General features: G+C 44.8%; 1 protein-coding gene across 1 annotated transcript in view; it reads right to left on the bottom strand.

The window, feature by feature from the left end:
- The window catches only part of ZWILCH (zwilch kinetochore protein), a 25,445-nt gene extending 5,439 nt beyond the window's left edge, over positions 1–20,006 (bottom strand). Inside the window, exons 1-14 of the mRNA XM_038766963.1 lie at positions 19,467–20,006; positions 15,208–15,259; positions 14,639–14,734; positions 13,399–13,517; positions 11,421–11,620; positions 9,221–9,300; positions 7,745–7,900; positions 6,465–6,536; positions 5,234–5,327; positions 4,155–4,207; positions 3,252–3,357; positions 2,030–2,109; positions 930–1,086; positions 169–197 (exon numbers count right to left, since the gene is read on the bottom strand). Coding sequence (XP_038622891.1) covers positions 169–197; positions 930–1,086; positions 2,030–2,109; positions 3,252–3,357; positions 4,155–4,207; positions 5,234–5,327; positions 6,465–6,536; positions 7,745–7,900; positions 9,221–9,300; positions 11,421–11,620; positions 13,399–13,517; positions 14,639–14,734; positions 15,208–15,259; positions 19,467–19,519 — 1,347 coding nt within the window. The 5' untranslated portion in view covers positions 19,520–20,006. The remainder of the gene's footprint in view (positions 1–168; positions 198–929; positions 1,087–2,029; positions 2,110–3,251; positions 3,358–4,154; positions 4,208–5,233; positions 5,328–6,464; positions 6,537–7,744; positions 7,901–9,220; positions 9,301–11,420; positions 11,621–13,398; positions 13,518–14,638; positions 14,735–15,207; positions 15,260–19,466) is intronic.

Here is a 20,006-nt window from a genome sequence, read left to right as displayed (position 1 = left end):
CCCCAACGCATTAAGCTTAGCCCACAGTAAGCACTAAATCTAATATAATAATTTGGTCCATTCAGATACAAAAATTCTCCGTTAAAGCCTTTAACATCTGAACAGCAGAGATAACAGAAATACCAAGAAATGATAAAAATAAAAAAGTGTCCAAATAAAGTCACTCACCAAGTGATTTAATGATGCCAGTTCCTGGCCTGAAAAGCAAAGACATTGTAGAGGTCAGCCAAAACCTACTCATTCATTCATTCAATCATATTTATTGAGCGCTTACTGTGTGCAGAGCACTGTACTAAGTGCTTGGGAAGTACAAGTTGGCAACATATAGAGACGGTCCCTACCCAACAGCGGGCTCACAGTCTAGAAGGGGGAGACAGAGAACCAAACAAAACATATTAACAAAATTAAATAAATAGAAATAAATTGGTCCTTCCCGCCAATATTCTGGTGGGCCTGGGAGTGTATTTTTTTTGTTTTGTCACTTCGCGTTAGCCCGGCCTTGGTAAACTTTGGTGTTTTAAACCAAACACCGCCCAGCTACTGAGAATAATAAAGTTGCCCCAAATCATTTTACCTATCAAATCCACAGGTACAGATTACTCTCTGCAATTACTGCCAGTTAATGAACAATAATTTCTAGAATTTCTGATGTACCCAGAGAACAGCAGTTGTTCCGTGACTATTTTTAATTGCTGGTTGACAAAGGCCAAATTCCTTTCCTAGGTGTAGGACCAAAGCCTCGCAGTGGGCATCAGAGCCCAGATGTCTGGTGTCTTGTGTTATCACGTCCCCGTGTGCTTCTTCCAATTCCCCCATTACCTTCTCTGACCTGTGCAAGGTAGAATTTGAGAACTGTGTGTCTTTGGAGATTGAGGGGGACTGCTTTCTGGGGTGCAGGGGTGAGGGGGAGGAGGCGATGGAAGGCATACCTATGAAACAGTTGATGTAGTCCTTCTTTATTTTGTCCAAGCCGATCTCCAAAAGCATTTGGATTGGGGTGGAGCCGCTGAGGGAAACCACATCCATGGCTCCGTGGTAAGACTGCTGAATCAGCTTGCCCAGTAAACTGCTGCTCCCACTGTGGAGCTGGAAAGGAAACAAGCCAGTGGTGATGAAATAAGAAAATGTACCATGTGGTGATAATAACAACAATGCTGATAATAAAAAATTATGATAATTTCATGGCATGTATACCTAAACACACATATATTTAATTTCTACCAGACCTTTAAGCCAACCAGTGGGCATACATAAAACATTTCTAGCCAGGGGTGGTCTCGATTTAAAAAACTCCGGGAAGGTTGTGGCCACCACTGCAACCGGTGGGCTCTGAGTCCAGAGGAGCTCTTAGCACCGTGGGCTAGTGGAAAGGGCTCGGGCGTGAGAATCAGAGGACCTGGGTTTTAAACCTGGTTCTGTCACTTGCCTGCTGCGTGACCTTGGGCAAGTCCCTTCACTTCTCTGTGCCTCAGTTGCCTCATCTGTCAAATGGAGATTAAGACTGAGCCCCATGTGAGACAACCTCATTAACTTGAATCTATCTCAGCAGTATTTAGAACAGTGCTTGGCACACAGTAAGTGCTTAACAAACACCGTAATTATTATTATTATTCTCTGTGCTTCAGTTACCTCATCTGTAAAATGGGGATTCTATACCCATTCTCCCTCCTACTTAGGCTGTGAGTCCCATGTGTCTGATCTGACTATATCTTTCCCAGTGCTGGGCTCAGAGTGAACACTTAATACCACAATTAACAAGAACTCTCGAGTCCCAGTTTGTCTTTCTCCTGTTGTATTTACCACCGCCCTGGTCTTTCATATCGCTTTTGTGTTTTCGTTTCACTCTTTCCACCTTTTCCCTCTCAGAGGGCAGGGAACGAGTCTAATCTTCACATTCACTTAGTATGTGTCTGAAAAATAACCTTCTATCCCTACTATTTTTGTTTCCTCCCCGTCTAAATCTTTAAGCATGAAGCCCTAGCCATTTATACTGCAGTCCCAAGGAGAAAACCCCAAATTTGATACATACCCATGGCTGGATTTCCCCACATTTTAGAGCCTGGATAACCAGGGTGAAGCACTTCACCAAATCTTGATACGAGGCGATACCTTGAAAGACAAAGGATTTTTTCCATATTATCCACCTGACATTCGGACTCAGGGCCGGCCTCTGTGGCCAGCTGACTTCTCTGCGGCCCCCAGTGACAGTGGGAGGCCCTGGCCTACCGGAAATCGACTGTCTCATCGATGTTGGGGCTGGGAATCAGTCAGTCAATCGTATTTACTGAGTGCAGAGCACTATACTAAGTGCTTGGGAGAGCATGATACAACAATAAACTAACACATTCTGTGCCCACAAGGAGCAGGAAACAGCCGGCCACTAAAGTTGGGTTGAGGGGTGGTGGCTTCCCCTGGTTTGGGGGTTTTGTGGGAAAGGTCTGCTCCCCCTCCCTCACCACCATTGACACAGTGGACATGAGCCCACTCACTGTTCCCAGGGAAGAGGTACCAGGGATTTGGTACTAAGAAGAACCATAAAAAGCCAGGCCCCGCAATAGAAGTTGCCTGGCAGCAAAACATCCAGGGGCACAAACACAGTCCATTTGCTAGCTGCTGTCATTCCCATGGCAAAGAAATTAGAATCGGTGCTCTTGTGGGGAAAGAAATCCATTTGTATGGATCTCTGATTTGCTACTCGGTCTGATATCTTAAATTGAAAACACAGCCTGTAAATAACTCCAGGCGTGGCTCTCATTTTATTACCGTTTTTCCTTAGCGTAGGCCAAGGCATCCCTAGGCAGACACTTGAGAAGTGCAGGGAGGGGAACCCGGCTGCACGAGAGAACGGGACCTCTAAGTGCAGAGGCAGCGGGGCCTCGTGGGTAGAGCCCAGGCCTGAGTCACAGGACCTGGGTGCTAATCCTGGCTCCATCACTGGTCTGCTGTGTGACCTCGGGCAGGTCGCTCAACTTCAACTTTCCTCATCTGTAAAATGGGGATTAAGTTCTATTCCCTCACACTTCGGCTGTGAGCCCCATGTGGGACAGGGACCATATCCGACCTGCTTATCTTTATCCACCCCAGCTCTCAGTAGGGTGCCTGGCACATAGTAAGGGCTTAACAAGGACAGTAATTATGAGGTAAATCGTGACATTTATCAGTGATTCCGATGGAGTCCGAAAAGAGGGAGGAATAAGTGAGAGAAGCCAAATACAGTTTCCACCCCAAATTTGATCAGGATGGATTCCTACTTTTCCTCATCTTGCACCACAGCTGCTCTGCAAAATCCAGGTCCCCCCGCTCCATGAAGAGCCACTTAATGGACTCGTCCACGGCAGCCGTGTCGCACTTCACCTCCTGGAAGAGAAGAGCCACACTTCAGAAAATGGGCGGCTCACCAACATCAACTCCCTCAGGTCTCCAAGAACGGGCTTTCAAACGCTCCTTCTGTTTCCCCGCATCGCTGCCGAGCCTGAGCAAGCAGGACAACAGGGGGACGCCTGCCCTGTTTGGACCAATGCCTTTGACACATTCTCCCTGTTTTCTGCAAACGGAAACTACCATGTGGGGGAAAAAAAAAAGAGGGATTTGCCCACCCCCAAACTGGGTGCACATCCACATTCTTTTCTGAAAGCAAACTAGAATTTTTGGCTTGCCCCCGGACTCTGATAATAAGGTGGGGGACTGTGGCCACCATTGCTATGGCTACCACTCCAGAGTCCCCTTTTCGGGGGAGAAGCGGCTCTTTCCCTCTCTGCCTTCCCCTAGCAGGGTGCTATTTTCAGAACTGGACTGCTGTGGTGGGCTTCGAGGTGGGGGGCTGCTTCTATCCTTCTCAGAGTGCAAGTCTGCCCCATCCACCCCACCCAAACTCTCCTGGGGGGATGGTCCAGGCCTTGCTGAAGTGATCCCCATACTATTCAGCTTTAAGGACCACTGTACACTAGAAAAGGCGAGCAACCGACTGACAGCTTTTCAGGAATAAGTACGCTTATGCAAATTTAACAGACCGGAACCCTTGCTTTCTAAATGCCACCCCTCGCATTAACGATCAACTAAGACTCATTTGGAAAAGTACCGAGGCGCCTTGCAGCCAGGTACGCTTGAGATGATACAAAAACAGTGATTTTGGAACTGGTGCCAAGGCCCCTTACCTCTGCTTCCTTTTTCCCCGAAGTAACAAATCCATCCAGCTTATTCTTTAAATCTAGAGAATCGAAAATATATGCCTTGAACAGGACGAACCGCAGGAGTATGAATTAAGCAACTACTTTTGCTCTAATGGGGGCTGTGAGGAGTTTGAGGGGCACGGCCGGGAAGATGAATGAAGTGTAAAAGTACAACTAATGAATGCAGCCCCTAATTTACAGAGATTAGGCCTAAATGCCAGGGTCTACAGGGGGTATAGCCGGGCCTGGATCAACTGGGGTTAGTCTGGGAAGGCTCTGTTGAAGAACTCGGTTTTCAGTTAAGCAGTGAAAGAGTACGCAGTAGGTACGGAGGTGGACCCTATGTAAACGATGGTGAGATTTTCTGCTGCGCAGAAGAGAGGCCCCAGGCCAGGGGTACACGGGAGACAGGTACACTAAGAGAAGTCAGTCAGTACACAGCCTGGAAATGGTAGGTTGATTTATGATTTTTTGCCCCCAAATAACGTGGCCTAGTCATAAGGTCTAATCCCGGCTCTGCCCCTTATCTTTTAGGTGACCTTGGGCAAGTCATTTCACTTCTCTGGGCCTGTTACCTCACCTGTAAAATGGGAATTAAGACTGTGAGCCCCATGTGGGACATGGGCTGTGTCCCCTCTGACTAGCCCATTGCTTAAAAAAGTGCCTGGCATATAGTAAGTGCTTAACAAATACCATAAACAAATAAATTACAGAAGGACTATTTGCTCAGCACACTAGGACAGTAATCAGACCTTCAGGAGGCTGTTTTTTAGTTACATTTTTCCTGGATCTTGTCGCTTAGAAGACCTAATCTAACACAGTCCTTTCACTCAGAAAGCTTTGAGAATATTCTTCACTACTGTTTACCTCTGGTCACGGGGCACTTTTCCCCACATCCCAAGCTGCTTTTTCATTTTGCAGTGCCTCCTCTTTTATCAAAAACCCAATCACAGGGGAAAATATATATATTATATATATATATATATGTATATATATGTACATATGTAATTTCTTTGCCATTTTTAGGACAGAGAACACAAGAGTGAGACAGAAAAATCCAATACCAGTTAGAAGGTCCTGAACAAGTTCAATAGCTGGCTTCGCTTCCAAAGGTTCTGGCCACTCTGTGATGCCGGTCTTCAAACCACCAGCCAAGACCTGTCGGGATAAGACACCCAGAGTAAACAGACACGCCAATCTCGATAAACTTAGACGTATTTTGATCCATCAGTCCCACTGACTGAGTGCCTACTGTGTGCAGATGATAAAATCGCCCCAATCCATGGGCAAATGAAAACAGGTGGGATTTCATTATAGTTTAATTCCACTAGGCAGGGTGGGCTCATGGAAGCAACACGGGACTCAGTCAAGAGACTTAGGTTCATTCAGTGGTATTTATTGAGCACTGTGTGTGTGCAGCACTGTCCTAAGTGCTTGGAAAAGGACAACAAAGTAGAGGAGCTTACAGTCTAGGTGGGGAATAGCTCTGGCACTGACCAGCTTCTGTGAACTTGAGCAAATCACTTATACTCTCCGGACCTCGGTTTTTTCATCTGTAAAGTGAGGGAAATGGTATCTGCTCTCCTTATCTCTTTGATGGTGAGCTCCTTATGGGACAAGGACTGTGTCTGGTCTGATTAAATCAACTCTAATTTTTAGCACATTGTTGGGCACAAGAGTTGGGGCTTAATACCTTTAATAAAATGGAGACCGCCACAGTGAATAGGGAGACTGTCCCGTAACATACCACTGGCCAGACGTTCAGTCAGATTATCAACCAAAGTTGAGTCTTTTTCTGGTTTGGTGAAATTCCATTATAGTGAGATGAAAGTCTCACTAACAGAGTTACTGCAGTGAAATTTCACCTCCAGTGCAAAGGTATAGCTTTCAAAATATTGAAATCACACTCTAAGCTGGTGTAAAAATATCATGATACGGCAAAAATGAACCGCTCCCAAAATGCCCTAGTGAATAGAGCAGGGGCCTGGGAGCCAGAAGGACCTGGGTTCTAATCCCGGCTCCACCTCTTGTCAGCGGTGTGACTTGAAGCAAGTCACTTAACTTCTCTGTGCCTCAGTTACCTCATCTGAAAAATGGAGATTAAGACTGTGAGCCCCATGTGGGACAGGGATTGTGTCCAACCCAATTTACTTGTATGCACCCTAGTGCTTAGTACTGTGCTTGGCATAAGTAAGTGCTAAACAAATACCACAATTATTATTATTATTATGTTAGCAGCAAACTTCTTCAATGATATATATTAATTAGGACCAAAAACCTCAAAGGGAAACTTACCAGGAGAAACTTGAGTTCTCTATGTAGATGATACAAAAGGCTTCTAGGATCCCCAGATTCCACTTTAATGTTCTGAGAGTAACAAAAGGTGAGTTTTCTCTTTAATCTCATCTTTCCACATGCATGAAGTTTCCATTCCCGAGGGGTTTCATTTCAGAGGTCTGGGCTGGGCCCAACACAGCTCCCTATGGGCCGATATCCGCGTGCCCCGTTAACCATGAGTTTGGGAGGAAGATAGTACCGACTGTGCCCACCCTAGCAGCCAATCCCCTGCCCGAACCTGCCTGCTCATCGCCCACCTAAGCCACCACACCGTCTCCCGCTCCTCTCTCCCTTTGCTCTCCCCAACCCCCTCCCCAGCCACAACCTCATTAATACCCTCTTTCCACAACTCCCAGCCCAGGATAAATCGTTCCCCCAGAACACTCTCTTGGCTAGGAGACAGCGCTCCCACTTTGCGGAATTCCCCAACCTGAGTTTTGTCCAGATCCGACTGGTTGTCCAGCCTGATGGACCCCAACCTTCCAGGGTCTGCAATGCGCATCCCTCAACCCTCAGTCCTGCGTGGGCAGTGATGGAGGAAGAGAAGCCCGGCTCAACCAGAGAAAGGCCCTGATGGCCACGCCCGGGAGTCAACGGCATTAACATGACCTAGTGGATAGAGCCCGGGCCTCGGAGTCAGAAGACCACGGGTTCTAATCCCGCTTGGCCACTTATCGTACGTGACCTCGGGCAAGTCACTTCACTTCTCTGGCCTCAGTTCCCTCATCTGTAAAACGCTTGTATCCATCCCAGCACTTAGTACAGTGCCTGGCATACAGTAAGTGATTAACAAAAAATGTAATAATAATGGTACTTGCTAAGCGCTTACTTTGTGCCAAGCACTGCTTTCAGCACTGAGATAGATACAAGTTAATCAGGTTGGACACAGTCCCTGTGCCAGATTGGGCTCACTCTTAATCCCCATTTTTTACAGATGAGGTAACTGAGGCATAGAAGTGAAGTGACTTGCTCAAGATCACACAGCAGGGAAGTGGTGGCGCTGGGACTAGGTCCTATCACCTTTTGACTCCTAGGCTTGTGCTTTTTCCACTACACCATGATGCCTCTCTAATCATCATCATTATTATTACTCATTGATGAGGGAATGGCAAAGACAAGGTTCGGGCACACTTCCAGCCCTCCTCGGGTGCTGAGGAGCAGCTGGTGGCTGGGCATAAAATGCGGTTTACAGAGACCAGCCCTGGCTACGAAAGAGGGAAGGGAAGTTCTTCTCCTACCAGGGTGGCGGCCGAAGTGAGCAGAGGGATTTGAAGAATCTCGTCTACGGGGCTCCAGGACATATCTAACATTATAGAACTCTCTGATGCACTGATTGTATCATCCAGGGCTGTGGATCTGAACAGCTCGTACCGGGCAAAGCCCCTGGTCGCCACCTACAAAAGGAGATTTCACGACAGGGCACGTATGAGATCTTAAACCGTTATAAGGAGCAAATACAGAGACAAACAGCTAATGATGTTTATTAAGCGCTTTCTCTGCAGCAAACCACTGTGCGGAGTGCTGGGATAGACTTTTTTAATGGTATTGGTTAAGTGCTTACTATGTTCCAAGCACTATACTAGGTACAAGCTAATCAGGTTGGACACAGTCCATGCATTCATTCAATCGTATTTATTGAGCACTTACTGTGTGCAGAGCACTGTACTAAGCACTTGGAAAGTACGATTCGGCAACAGAGAGAGAGAATCCCCACCCAACAATGGGCTCACAGTCTAGAAGGGGGAGGCAGACAACAAAACAAAACAAGTAGACAGGCGTCAGTAGCATGTCCCACGTGCAGCTCACAGTCTTAAAACCCCATTTTACAGATGAGGGAACTGAGGTACAGAGAAGTGAAGTGACTTGCCCAAAGTCACAGTGCAGAAAGGCGCGGAGCTATGATTAGAACCCAGGTCCTTTCGACTCCCAGCCCTGTGCTTTATCCACTAGCCCACAGTTTCTGAAATTAAAAAAAGATATACGATAAAATATCATATAGAGCATGGGCTTTGGAGTCAGAGTTCATGGGTTCAAATCCCGGCTCCGCCAATTGTCAGCTGTGTGACTTTGGGCAAGTCACTTCACTTCTCTGTGCCTCAGTTACCTCATCTGTAAAATGGGGATTAAGACTGTGAGCCCCCTGGGGGACAACCTGATCACCTTGTAACCTCCCCGGCGCTTAGAACAGTGCTTTGCACATAGCAAGTGCTTAATAAATGCCATCATTATTATTATTATTATTATTATTATTAAAATAGTTAAGACATAGCTTCTAACACACAATGGCACTCACAATCCTAGAGGTTAGATTCTGCCTTTCAGTCTTTCTGAAGAAACAGCAACTGGAAAGATGTTTCACACAAACAAACCTTGGGATTTAGATTCTAGATTGTAAGCCTGTGATGGGAAGGGAACATGTCTACCAACTCTGTTATACTGTACTCTCCCAAATGCTTAGAAAGGTGATCTGCACACAGTAAGTCCTTAATAAATAACGCTGATTGACTGATTATAAAAATACATACACACAGTCTGAAAGAGAAAAAAGTTGGTCCCTTTTTCTCCTGGGCTCCCTGGAGTGCTAGAAAAGATCTTGGAAAACAGGAGATTGCTCAGAAAGGCATCAAGTTACGGCAGAGTTTCAAATCGAGGCTTCAAAACTAAAATGCCATCAAAGAGTTTGATGGATAATAAGCATGGAAAGGGATACCTACAGCAGATGAATGATGCCTTTTCTTGTGTCTCTTTTTCAGGTCTTCAAGTTTTACAGAGCAACTTTTATCAGCCACAGGCCCTGGACAAGGGAGAAAACAAATTCAACCAAGAAGAAGGACGTTATATGTTACAGTTTAAAACTGGCAAAAACCAGAAAAATATATTAAACAAGGTGCATGACTATTTCACACCAATAGTAGTACCCCTTATTTAGCAGGTACTGCATTCAGACCACTGTGTCAAACGCTGGGGAAGAATGCAGAGGGAGAGTTAGACACAATCTCTGGCCCTCCCGTGGCTCACAATTCAGAAATATGATGGGGAAGGGTTAGGCAATGGACACAGTAGGAAAGGTGAAATAATAGAGACCCACAACAACTTAACAATGAATCCTCATACATTCAGATCCTGTGCCTGGATATTTTGTTAAGTAAAATGTCCAGGATGATTTCTCACAATGCAAATTTTCAGTGCCTTACTCATGAGATTAATTCCAAAACAGGAGCATTTAAATTGTACAAGTCACAGTGCAATATTATAAGACGCCAGGGCTTAATTCTTGGTGCACATATTGAGGATTTCGGAGGGAAATAAAACAAGTATTGACTCTTCCCCTGCTGCTGGCATATCTTGATAGAGGCTTATGCCAAAGGCAAATGAATTAAATTGATGTGCCAACAGAAAAGATATTTTTATCAGATAGACGTGACACATTTGATGGAATGGGATGGTAAAAATACGTATTAGGCCAAGAAATTACTGCAGAACTGTTTGACTTGATATCAGATCTTGTTCTTGACAAGTGTGCTACATTTGAAACACCCTACAATGTGGTCTTTTCATTTACTCGGGCTGTATTTTCTCCCCATTGCTTTTCTGTTCTAGTGAGGATTGACTGTATATGCAACCATCACATTTGATGACTCATAACTTGCTTGGAAAATTTGGGGAAAGGACTACTGAAGGGAAAACTTCAACACAAGTATTTCCTAAAGGCCTGTTGGGTACATGACCTTGAACTTTCATTTAGAACCACGTTGTATTCTTCCACTTAAATTCCTTTAAGAAAACAAGCAAACCAAAAACAGACAGACAAAAAAAGAGAGGTGCCTTGTTGCAGTGAACTCCTGACCAACACTAACATTTCTGGAGCTTTGTTTAAGAGTGAATGGTTCGACTACGGCCCCAGAGTTGTCATTTAAATTATACCTCAATGGTGGTTAAACAATTTTTGCTTCTTAGACCAATCAATTGTATTTAATAAGCACTGAGTGTATGCAGAACACTGGGTAAGTACAATTGAGTAAGACAAATTCATTCATTCATTCAATCGTATTTATTGAGCGCTTACTGTGTGCAGAGCAGTGTACCAAGCGCTTTAGAAGTACAAGTTGGCAACATATAGGGACGGTCCCTACCCAACAATGGGCTCACAGTCTAGAAGATAGCCTACCATAGCCCCTCCCTCTAGACTGTGAGCTTGCTGTGGGCAGGAAACGTGACTGTTATATTGACGTACTGTGCTCTCCAAGCGCTTAGTACAGTGTTGTGCACACAGTAAGCACTCAACAAATACGACTGACTGACTGCTTTCAAGGGGGAGAGGCACCAAACTCCTTTTTTCTCCCCCCAATCAATGGTATTTACTTTATTTTTAATGGTATCTGTTGAGCGCTTACTATGTTCCAGGCATTATCATCATCAATCGTATTTATTGAGCGCTTACTGTGTGCAGAGCACTGGACTAAGCGCTTGGGAAGTACAAGTTGGCAACATATAGAGACAGTCCCTACCCAACAGTGGGCTCACAGTCTATAAGTGCTGGGGAAGATATAAGCTAATCAATTTGGACAGACTCCATGTCCCACCTGTGGTGGAGTCTTAATCCCATTTTACAGATAAGGTAACTGAGGTCCAGAAAAGTGAAGTGACGTGACCAAGGTCACAAAGCAGACAAGTGGAGGAGCCAGGATTAGAACCCAGATCCTTCTGAATCCCAGGCCCCATACTCTATCCACTACGTTATGCTGCTTCTGTGTGCAACGCATTGTCTTAAAGTACTTAGGAAGAGTACTGCACCAGAGTTGGGAGACATGATCCCTGCCCACAACGAGCTTCCAGTCTTTGACTGTTCCCCACCCTGTATGATCTCCACTTGACAGAGGAGCTCCAGACCCATCCTGGCCGGTGAATTCCCACCTGTACTGGTGACTATGTGGAACATGATTCCCGCGATGCCGGTTTTTGTTTTGAGAGGCTCGGCTCCGAGCCAACAGGTGCCTTCCGGATCGGTCCCGTCACATCTTACCCACAGTGGCGGAAGAACAGAAACTGGCCTGCTAATCTCCAGATGGGTCATATTGGGATTTTGGGCCATGGTGTAAAGTGCCATTAATTGCCTGGAAACCAAAAACAAAAAGAAGAAATCACGATAGATCCGAGTAATGGCAACAGGATATTTCTTTTTAATCAACCATAATCATCATCATCATCAATCGTATTTATTGAGCGCTTACTGTGTGCAGAGCACTGTACTAAGCGCTTGGGAAGTACATATAGAGACAGTCCCTACCCAACAGTGGGCTCACAGTCTAAAAGGGGGAGACAGAGAACAAAACCAAACATGCTAACAAAATAAAATAAATAGAATAGATATGTACGAGTAAAATAAATAAATAAATAGAGTAATAATCACAAAAGATCAGTGAGGTCTTACTGTGGGCAGGGAATGTGTCAGTTATATTGTTCGACTGCCCTCTTCCAAATGCTTAGAACAGTGCTATACACCCAATAAGCGCTCAATCATCTCTAAAGAGGGGAGTAAGGCTGTGAGCCCCATGTAGGACAGGGACTGTGTCCAACCTGATTAGCGTGCATCTACCCCAGCATTTAATACAGTGCCTGGCACATAGTAAGCGCTTAACAAATACCATAAAAAAAAATTAAAACCAAACCTGATGAGCTGAGGACGAAGCCAGTCGAGCCAGCCTCTGCCCCAAACACCCCTCCCCAGCCTGCCAACTTTTTCCAATCTGTCGTGTCCAGGGACCCAACACTAGAGTGGAAAAGATTCTCGGAAGATCATCTGGCCCAAGCTCAGCCTGTTGGCATGTGAGCAACTAAATCAACTTGGACATCTCTACCATCACCAACTCTAGCTTGTGAGCTCGTTGTGGGACTGCGTCTAGCACCTCTGTTGTCATGAACTTTCCCACCTCCTTTCGGATGACTCTCACTGATGGGTTTTTCATTCCTTCATTCGCATTTGTTGAGCACTTACTATGGGCAGAGCACTAAGTGCTTGGGAGAGTAAATCCAACAATAAACACTCATTCCCTGCCCACAATGAGCTTTTGGTCAAGAGTTTTTCTTGTCCCCAGGTCTGACCCTCCCAATTATCATCTCAGCACTCTTTCATCACCTCAGCATTTATGCACTCATAAATTGCACTTCTGTATTTCGATTTACGTACTCGAGTGCATACTTGAGAATTTCTCCCTAATTTTTTTTTAATGGTACTTGTTAAGCGCTTACTATGTGCCAAGCACCGTACTTGACACTGGAGTAGATACAGGATAATCAGGTTGGATACAGTCCGTGTTCCAAATAGGGTTCACGGTCTTCACCCCCACTTCATACATGAGGTAACCGAGGCCCAGAGAAGTGAAATGACTTGCTCCAGATCACAAAGCAGGCAAGTGGCGGAGCTGGGATTAGAACCCAAGTCCTCTGATTGCCAGGCCCGTGTTCTTTCCACGAGGCCACGCTGCTCATTTTATGTATGACGTCCTTCCCATTATAGTGAAATTTCTGTGTAGGGAGGGATTGTGTTTCTTACCTCTACTGTACTCTCCCAGGAGCTCAATCCAGTGATCCGCAAACAGTAGACTTTCAATAAGTACTATTGATGAATTGACTGATTGACAGGTAGTTGTTGTTTTGCCCTTAAAGCTCACTACAACCTACCTTGGAAGTTCAGTCTGCGTTTTTGCAAACTTAAGAGCCAAAATGGAGAAGGCTCTCCAGGTGCTTTTCTAATTAAGAAGGATGTAACATTTTACAGTATTTTGTGCTAGACCACTCCTCCTGAATTTACTAACGCACATCCGTTTCCTGCACGCTGACTCACAAAAGAAAGCTAAAACCTCAATTTATCGGGGAAAAAAGGAAAACTTGCCTGGCTCTCCCAACAGTTAAAGCAAGTGGCCCCACATTCTCCCCTTCAGAAAGATCCGAAATAACTGTTTCCTCAGGTTGTACATCTTCCATGTGGTTTGCTTCTTCCTCCTTTATTGGCTTTAAAAAACAATGTTCAGCATTATTTCCCTGAGGGGCAGCATTGACTGTCCACTTCCCCTGAGTACTTAAGCATCCTCAATTTCCTGTAGCCCTCAAGTACACAGCTTTCATGCCTCACTACTTGGATAATAACTCATGCATATTTACCCCTTTACTTTTTCCTATCTGCAAGGTATTGCTGTGCTTGTCCCTCATGGCAGACTGGAAACTCCTTGAGGTCAGGGATCATTTCTACTAATTCTATTGTTCTTTCCCAGATACTCAATAAATACTATTGTTTGCCTGACACACAAGATACTGGATGAGGCACTTGAGAAGTTACTCCAGTACATTAGATTGCCCTTAATCTAGAATGAGAGTTTGCAGAGACTGATAATCAAACACGGCACTGGTCTGGAAAATGTATTTTCCTCTGGTTTTCCCGATCCGTAAAAACTTTTTTGTTTGTCCCCCCTCAATCTCTGGAATCACGAGCTCCTTTAAGGCAAGGAACATGTGTCTTGCTCACTGAGAAGCAGCGTGGCTCAATGGAAAGACCCCGGGCTTGGGAGTCAGAGGTCATGGGTTCTAATCCCGACTCCGCCACTTGTCAGCTGTGTGCCTTTGGGCAAGTCACTTCTCTGTGCCTCAGTTACCCCATCTGTAAAATGGGGATCAAGACTGTGAGCCCCATGTGGGACAACCTGATTGCCTTGTATCTCCCCCAGTGTTTAGAACACTGCTTGGCACATAGTAAGAGCTTAAATGCCATTATTATTATTATTATTATAGTTACAAAATGAAAAACACTTTGTTCCTGAAGATGTCATTTGCCTTAATGATTTTAAAGAATCACACCAATAAAACTGAAACACATCAACCTAGTTGTTTGCCGCAAGGAGATAACTGGGATGGATTTTGCATGGGAAATTCCAACGCCGAGCTGAGATTTAGAGGTAAAGGGAATGTGTCTACCAAGTCTGTGGTATTGTAATAATAGTGATAGTATTTGGTAAGCGCTTACTATGTGCCAAGCACTGTTCCCAAGCGCCTAGTAAAGTGCTCTGCACACAGCAAGTGCTCAATTAATACCACTGACTGACTGGAGAATTAAGAAACAAAAACCCACTTCAACTTACCGCTTTCTCCACAATAAACACCATATCATTTCCACTCCAGAAACTTTCTAAAGGACTTTGCTGATGTGCATTGACCAACCGCACTTGGACATCCGTCTGCCAACAAACATATTCAATTTGAGTGAATTGGTATTACTGAAACAATATATTCAATTATTTACTCACCTATCTCACCTTGATACTCTTTGTTATTATTATGTTCTCTGTTAAACACTTACCATATGTCAAAAGCTGCTCTAAGCACTGGGGCAGAACCCACTTATTCTGGGGGACAGACAGTGACATATATGGGGGGGATTACTGTGTTCAGCTTATTCTGCTCTCTAAAAGCCCTTCATTTTTCTTCATCCCTCCCTCCCACCTCACCCAGTAAGTTGTCTGGAACAAGCACTGAACCCACCTGACGAAGCCCCATAAATATACTTGTCTTGGCTAACAATACTTAAGATATCCTCTCGTGAAACAAGCACCATCCCTGGATTATTAACTGAAACATTCGACATTATATAATGTAGTTTTTGTTTTTCAGATATTATCGAGCTTCACAGATCAACAAAGCTAAATTATACCTCGTAGGGAAATGGATCTTTCAAAATGTCTTTCTTTCCATCTTCAAATGCCCTGAAATAAAGAAATACATGAAAAATGGAGGAGAGATACTGGGCAGATTAATCTTTGAAATAACATTCTAGAGAAGTTCCATTCATCCCAAAATGCTTTACACTTAGTACTTTATTTCTTTCATAGTCTAATTCATCTGGTCAAAACTTCCTATAAATAAGGAAAAGTAGTTTGTCCTTAAGTCTTGAAACAACTGAAATCTTATCCTCTGGGAGTCTGTAAACTCTTTGAGGGCAGGAATTGTGTCTACTATCACTACTGTGTTCCTTCAAATGCTTAGAATAGTTCTCTGCAAACAGAAGATACTCAATCAATAGCATGATTGAGTAGCCTTCAAATGCAGGGATTTTTTTTTAATTGCTTAAGCAGTCTACTGGACTAGAAATCAGGATAACTATCTTTGCCTCAGACTCACTTATGCTATGTAATCTTCAAAGTAGGAATCAGAATACTTGCTATCTACCTACACCACTAAAATGTTAAAGTATCTTCAATTTTCATTTTTCCAGTGTACTTTCATGTTGATTTTTCTCCTTTTCTCCTCACAACATCCCTATGGGGTAGAGAGAGATAGGTGTGTAAGAATCATCCTCTATTCAAAAGGAAACTTAGACCCAGAGAGGTCACCAAAGGCCACCCAGCAGGTCAGTAGTCAAGTTAGGAGTAGAGCCCTGGTCTCCTTATTTAAATCAATTGTATTTAATGAGCAATTACTGGGTACAGAGTACTGTACTAAGACCGTGGGAGAGTAAAATATAACAGAGTTGGTAGATATGTGCCCTGCCCACAACAGGCTTGCTCGTTTCACTAGACCAATATACCTCCTCTAGGAATACATTTTGGAGCAGGTATTCATGACTTTCCATTTTCAAGGTCCAGCCGCTGCTTGGTTATAGATAACCATAAATGATCTACAAATGATCAATTATTCATTTAGTGTCCTGACTTGAGGATCACTCAAAACAACAACAGCTTCTTGGTTTCAATGATTTCCTCAAATGACACGTTACTATTTTAATTATTAAGGAACCCAGACACGGTGCATATGAAAGGTGCATTTGACAAGTAAACCTAAAAATCCCATAGAACGGCTAAGCGATTAAAAGAGCAAGAGTAATTTGGAGATATAATGGGTAAAATACTAGCCATTTTTCTGGGGGGAAAAAGCTGTGAAAACAGTCACAGGTTGGTTTATACAGCATCCCTCCGCATCTCCAAAGAGCTCCTAGTATTCTATGCATTCTATCTCATTTTCAACATTATTATTTATCGCAGATATGCCATGGCTCCCCATGGCCCCCCACTTTTAGACTGTGAGCCCACTTTTGGGTAGGGACTGTCTCTATATGTTTCCAATTTGTACTTCCCAAGCGCTTAGTACAGTGCTCTGCACATAGTAAGCGCTCAATAAATACGATTGATGATGATGATGGCTCTGTCTTCCTCCCTCTCAGTGGGGCAGTTACAATCATGGGACTCAGTCAATGACAGTATCAATCGTACAATAGTATTTATTGAGCACTTACTAAGTGCAGAGCACTGTACTAAGCACTTGGGAGAGTACAATACAACACAGTTGGCAGACGTGTTCCCTGCCCACAGTGAGCTTACAGTCTAGAGTGGAAGGAGACAATACGAAGGGTAACGGCAGGATAGACTACGCTACAACGCGACCATAAGGGACACAGTTGCTGCAAGAAGCAATGTGGCCTAGAGGAAAAAGCGCAGGACTGGGTGTCAGAAGACCTGGGTTCTAATCCACACCCTGCCATTCCTCTACTGTAAACTCACTGGGGGCTGGGAACGTGTCTACCAACTCTGTCGCACTGTACTCTCCCGAGGGCTTAGTACAGTGCTCTGCATACAATAAGAGCTCCATAAATGATTTATTGCCCATGTGTGACAAGGGACAGGTCATTCAACTTCTTTGTGCCTCATTTTCCTTATCTGTAAAATGGAGATTAAATCCCCATTCTTCCATTCCTTAGACTGTCAGCCCCAGGAGAGATGGGGACTGTGCCTGATCTGACTGTATTGGGCTCAGAATAATACTTGGCAAACAGTAAGTGCATAACAAATATTATCACAATGATCCGAGTAGATATTAAAGCCATTCCGCAATTTCTTACTCCTTACTACAGCTCTTGGGGAAGATCACTTCAAAGAAAATCACACCTCTTCCAGGAAGCCTTCCCTACTAACTGCCTGTCCACCTGTCTACTTGTTTTGTTGTCCGTCTCCCCCTTCTAGACTGTGAGCCTGCTGTTGGGTAGGGACTGTTTCTATACGTTGCCAATTTGTACTTCCCAAGTGCCTAGTACAGTGCTCTGCACACGGTAAGCGCTCAATAAATACGATTGAATGCCACTTCAGCACTGGGGTAGATACAAGGTGATCAGGCTGTCCCACGAGGGGCTCACAGTCTTCACCAGAGAAGCAGTGTGGCTCAGTGGAAAGAGCCCGGGCTTTGGAGTCAGAGGTCGTGGGTTCAAGTCCCAGCTCCGCCAACTGTCAGCTGTGTGACTTTGGGCAAGTCACTTCACTTCTCTGTGCCTCAGTTCCCTCATCTGTAAAATGGGGATTAAGACTGTGAGCCCTCCGTGGGACAACCTCATCACCCTGTAACCAGCGCTTAATAACAATAATACTGATGGCATTTATTAAGTGCTTACTATGTGCAAAGCACTGTTCTGAGCACTTGGGAGGTTACAAGGTGATCAGGATCAGACTGAGCCCCTTCCTTCCTCTCCCCCTCAACCCCCTCTCCATCCCATCTTACCTCCTTCCCATCCCCACAGCACCTGTATATATGTATATATGTTTGTACATATTTATTACTCTATTTATTTTACTTGTACCTATCTATTCTATTTATTTTATTTTGTTAGTATGTTTGGTTTTGTTCTCTGTCTCCCCCTTCTAGACTGTGAGCCCACTGTTGGGTAGGGACTGTCTCTATATGTTGCCAGCTCGGACTTCCCAAGCGCTTAGTACAGTGCTCTGCACACAGTAAGCGCTCAATAAATACGATTGATTGATTGATTTGAACAAGTCACTTCTGTGGGCCTCATTCATTCATTCGTATTTATTCAGCGCTTACTGTGTGCAGAGCACTGTACTAAGCGCTTGGTAAGTACAAGTTGGCAACATTCATTCAATCGTATTTATTGAGCGCTTACTGTGTGCAGAGCACTGTACTAAGCGCTTGGTAAGTACAAGTTGGCAACATTCATTCAATCGCATTTATTGAGCGCTTACTGTGTGCAGAGCACTGTACTAAGCGCTTGGGAGGCACAAGGTGGCAACATATAGAACGGTCCCTACCCGACGGCGGGCTCACAGTCTAGAAGGAACCGAGGCCCAGGGAATAATAATAAGGATAATAATGTTGGTATTTGTTAAGCGCCTCAGTTCCCTCATCTGTAAAATCATCATCATCATCAATCGTATTTATTGAGCGCTTACTGTGTGCAGAGCACTGTACTAAGCGCTTGGGAAGTCCAAGTTGGCAACATCTAGAGACAGTCCCTACCCAACAGTGGGCTCACAGTCTAAAAGGGGGAGACAGAGAACAAAACCAAACATACTAAAATAAAATAAAATAAAATGGGGAGGAAGACTGTGAGCCCTCCGTGGGACCACCTCATCACCTTGCAACCTTTTTAGACTGTGAGCCCACTGTTGGGTAGGGACTGTCTCTGCACGTTGCCAACTCGTACTTCCCAAGCGCTTAGTACAGTGCTCTGCAATCAATCAATCGTATTTATTGAGCGCTTACTGTGTGCAGAGCACTGGACTAAGCGCTTGGGAAGTACAAGTTGGCAACATATAGAGACAGTCCCTACCCAACAGTGGGCTCACAGTCTAAAAGACTCTGCACACAGTAAGCGCTCAATAAATACGATTGATTGATTGACTGTAACCTCCCCGGCGGTTAGAACAGTGCTTGGCACATAGTAAGCGCTTAATAAGTGTTATTATTATTATTATAGATAGGGGCTGTGGGGAGGGGAAGGAGGTAGGGCGGGGTGGACTGTGAGCCCACTGTTGGGTAGGGACTGTCTCTATATGTTGCCAATTTGTACTTCCCCAGCGCTTAGTACAGTGCTCTGCACATAGTAAGCGCTCAATAAATACGATTGATGATGATGATGGGGAGGGGGAGAGGAAAAAGGGGGCTCAGTCTGGGGCCGGGGGCCACACTCACCGCAACAGGCGATGGTACAGCCCCGAGGCCGCTCGGTTGGTGTCCGGCCACATCCCGCCTGGCCGCCCGATCTGCTGAAAAACTGAGGGGTTCAAGGAGGGGCCGAAAAATTGAGGGGTTCAATGAGGGGCTGAAAAATTGAGGGGTTCAATGAGGGGCTGAAAAATTGAGGGGTTCAATGAGGGGCTGAAAAACTGAGGGGTTCAATGAGGGGCTGAAAAACTGAGGGGTTCAATGGGGGGCTGAAAAACTGAGGGGTTCAATGGGGGCTGAAAAACTGAGGGGTTCAAAGAGGGGCTGAAAAATTGAGGGGTTCAATGAGGGGCTGAAAAATTGAGGGGTTCAATGAGGGGCTAAAAACTGAGGGGTTCAATGAGGGGCTGAAAAATTGAGGGGTTCAATGAGGGGCTGAAAAATTGAGGGGTTCAATAAGGGGCTGAAAAATTGAGGGGTTCAATGAGGGGCTGAAAAATTGAGGGGTTCAATGAGGGGCTGAAGAGGAGCAAGGCTCAGCACCCCAAGGCCCAAATCCAAGTTGGC

The sequence above is a fragment of the Tachyglossus aculeatus genome, chromosome 26, assembly GCF_015852505.1.
Source record: "Tachyglossus aculeatus isolate mTacAcu1 chromosome 26, mTacAcu1.pri, whole genome shotgun sequence".
Taxonomy (NCBI): Eukaryota; Metazoa; Chordata; class Mammalia; order Monotremata; family Tachyglossidae; genus Tachyglossus; species Tachyglossus aculeatus.
Note: the sequence above shows the minus strand (reverse complement) of the source record. Positions and strands in the feature narration are given on the sequence as shown.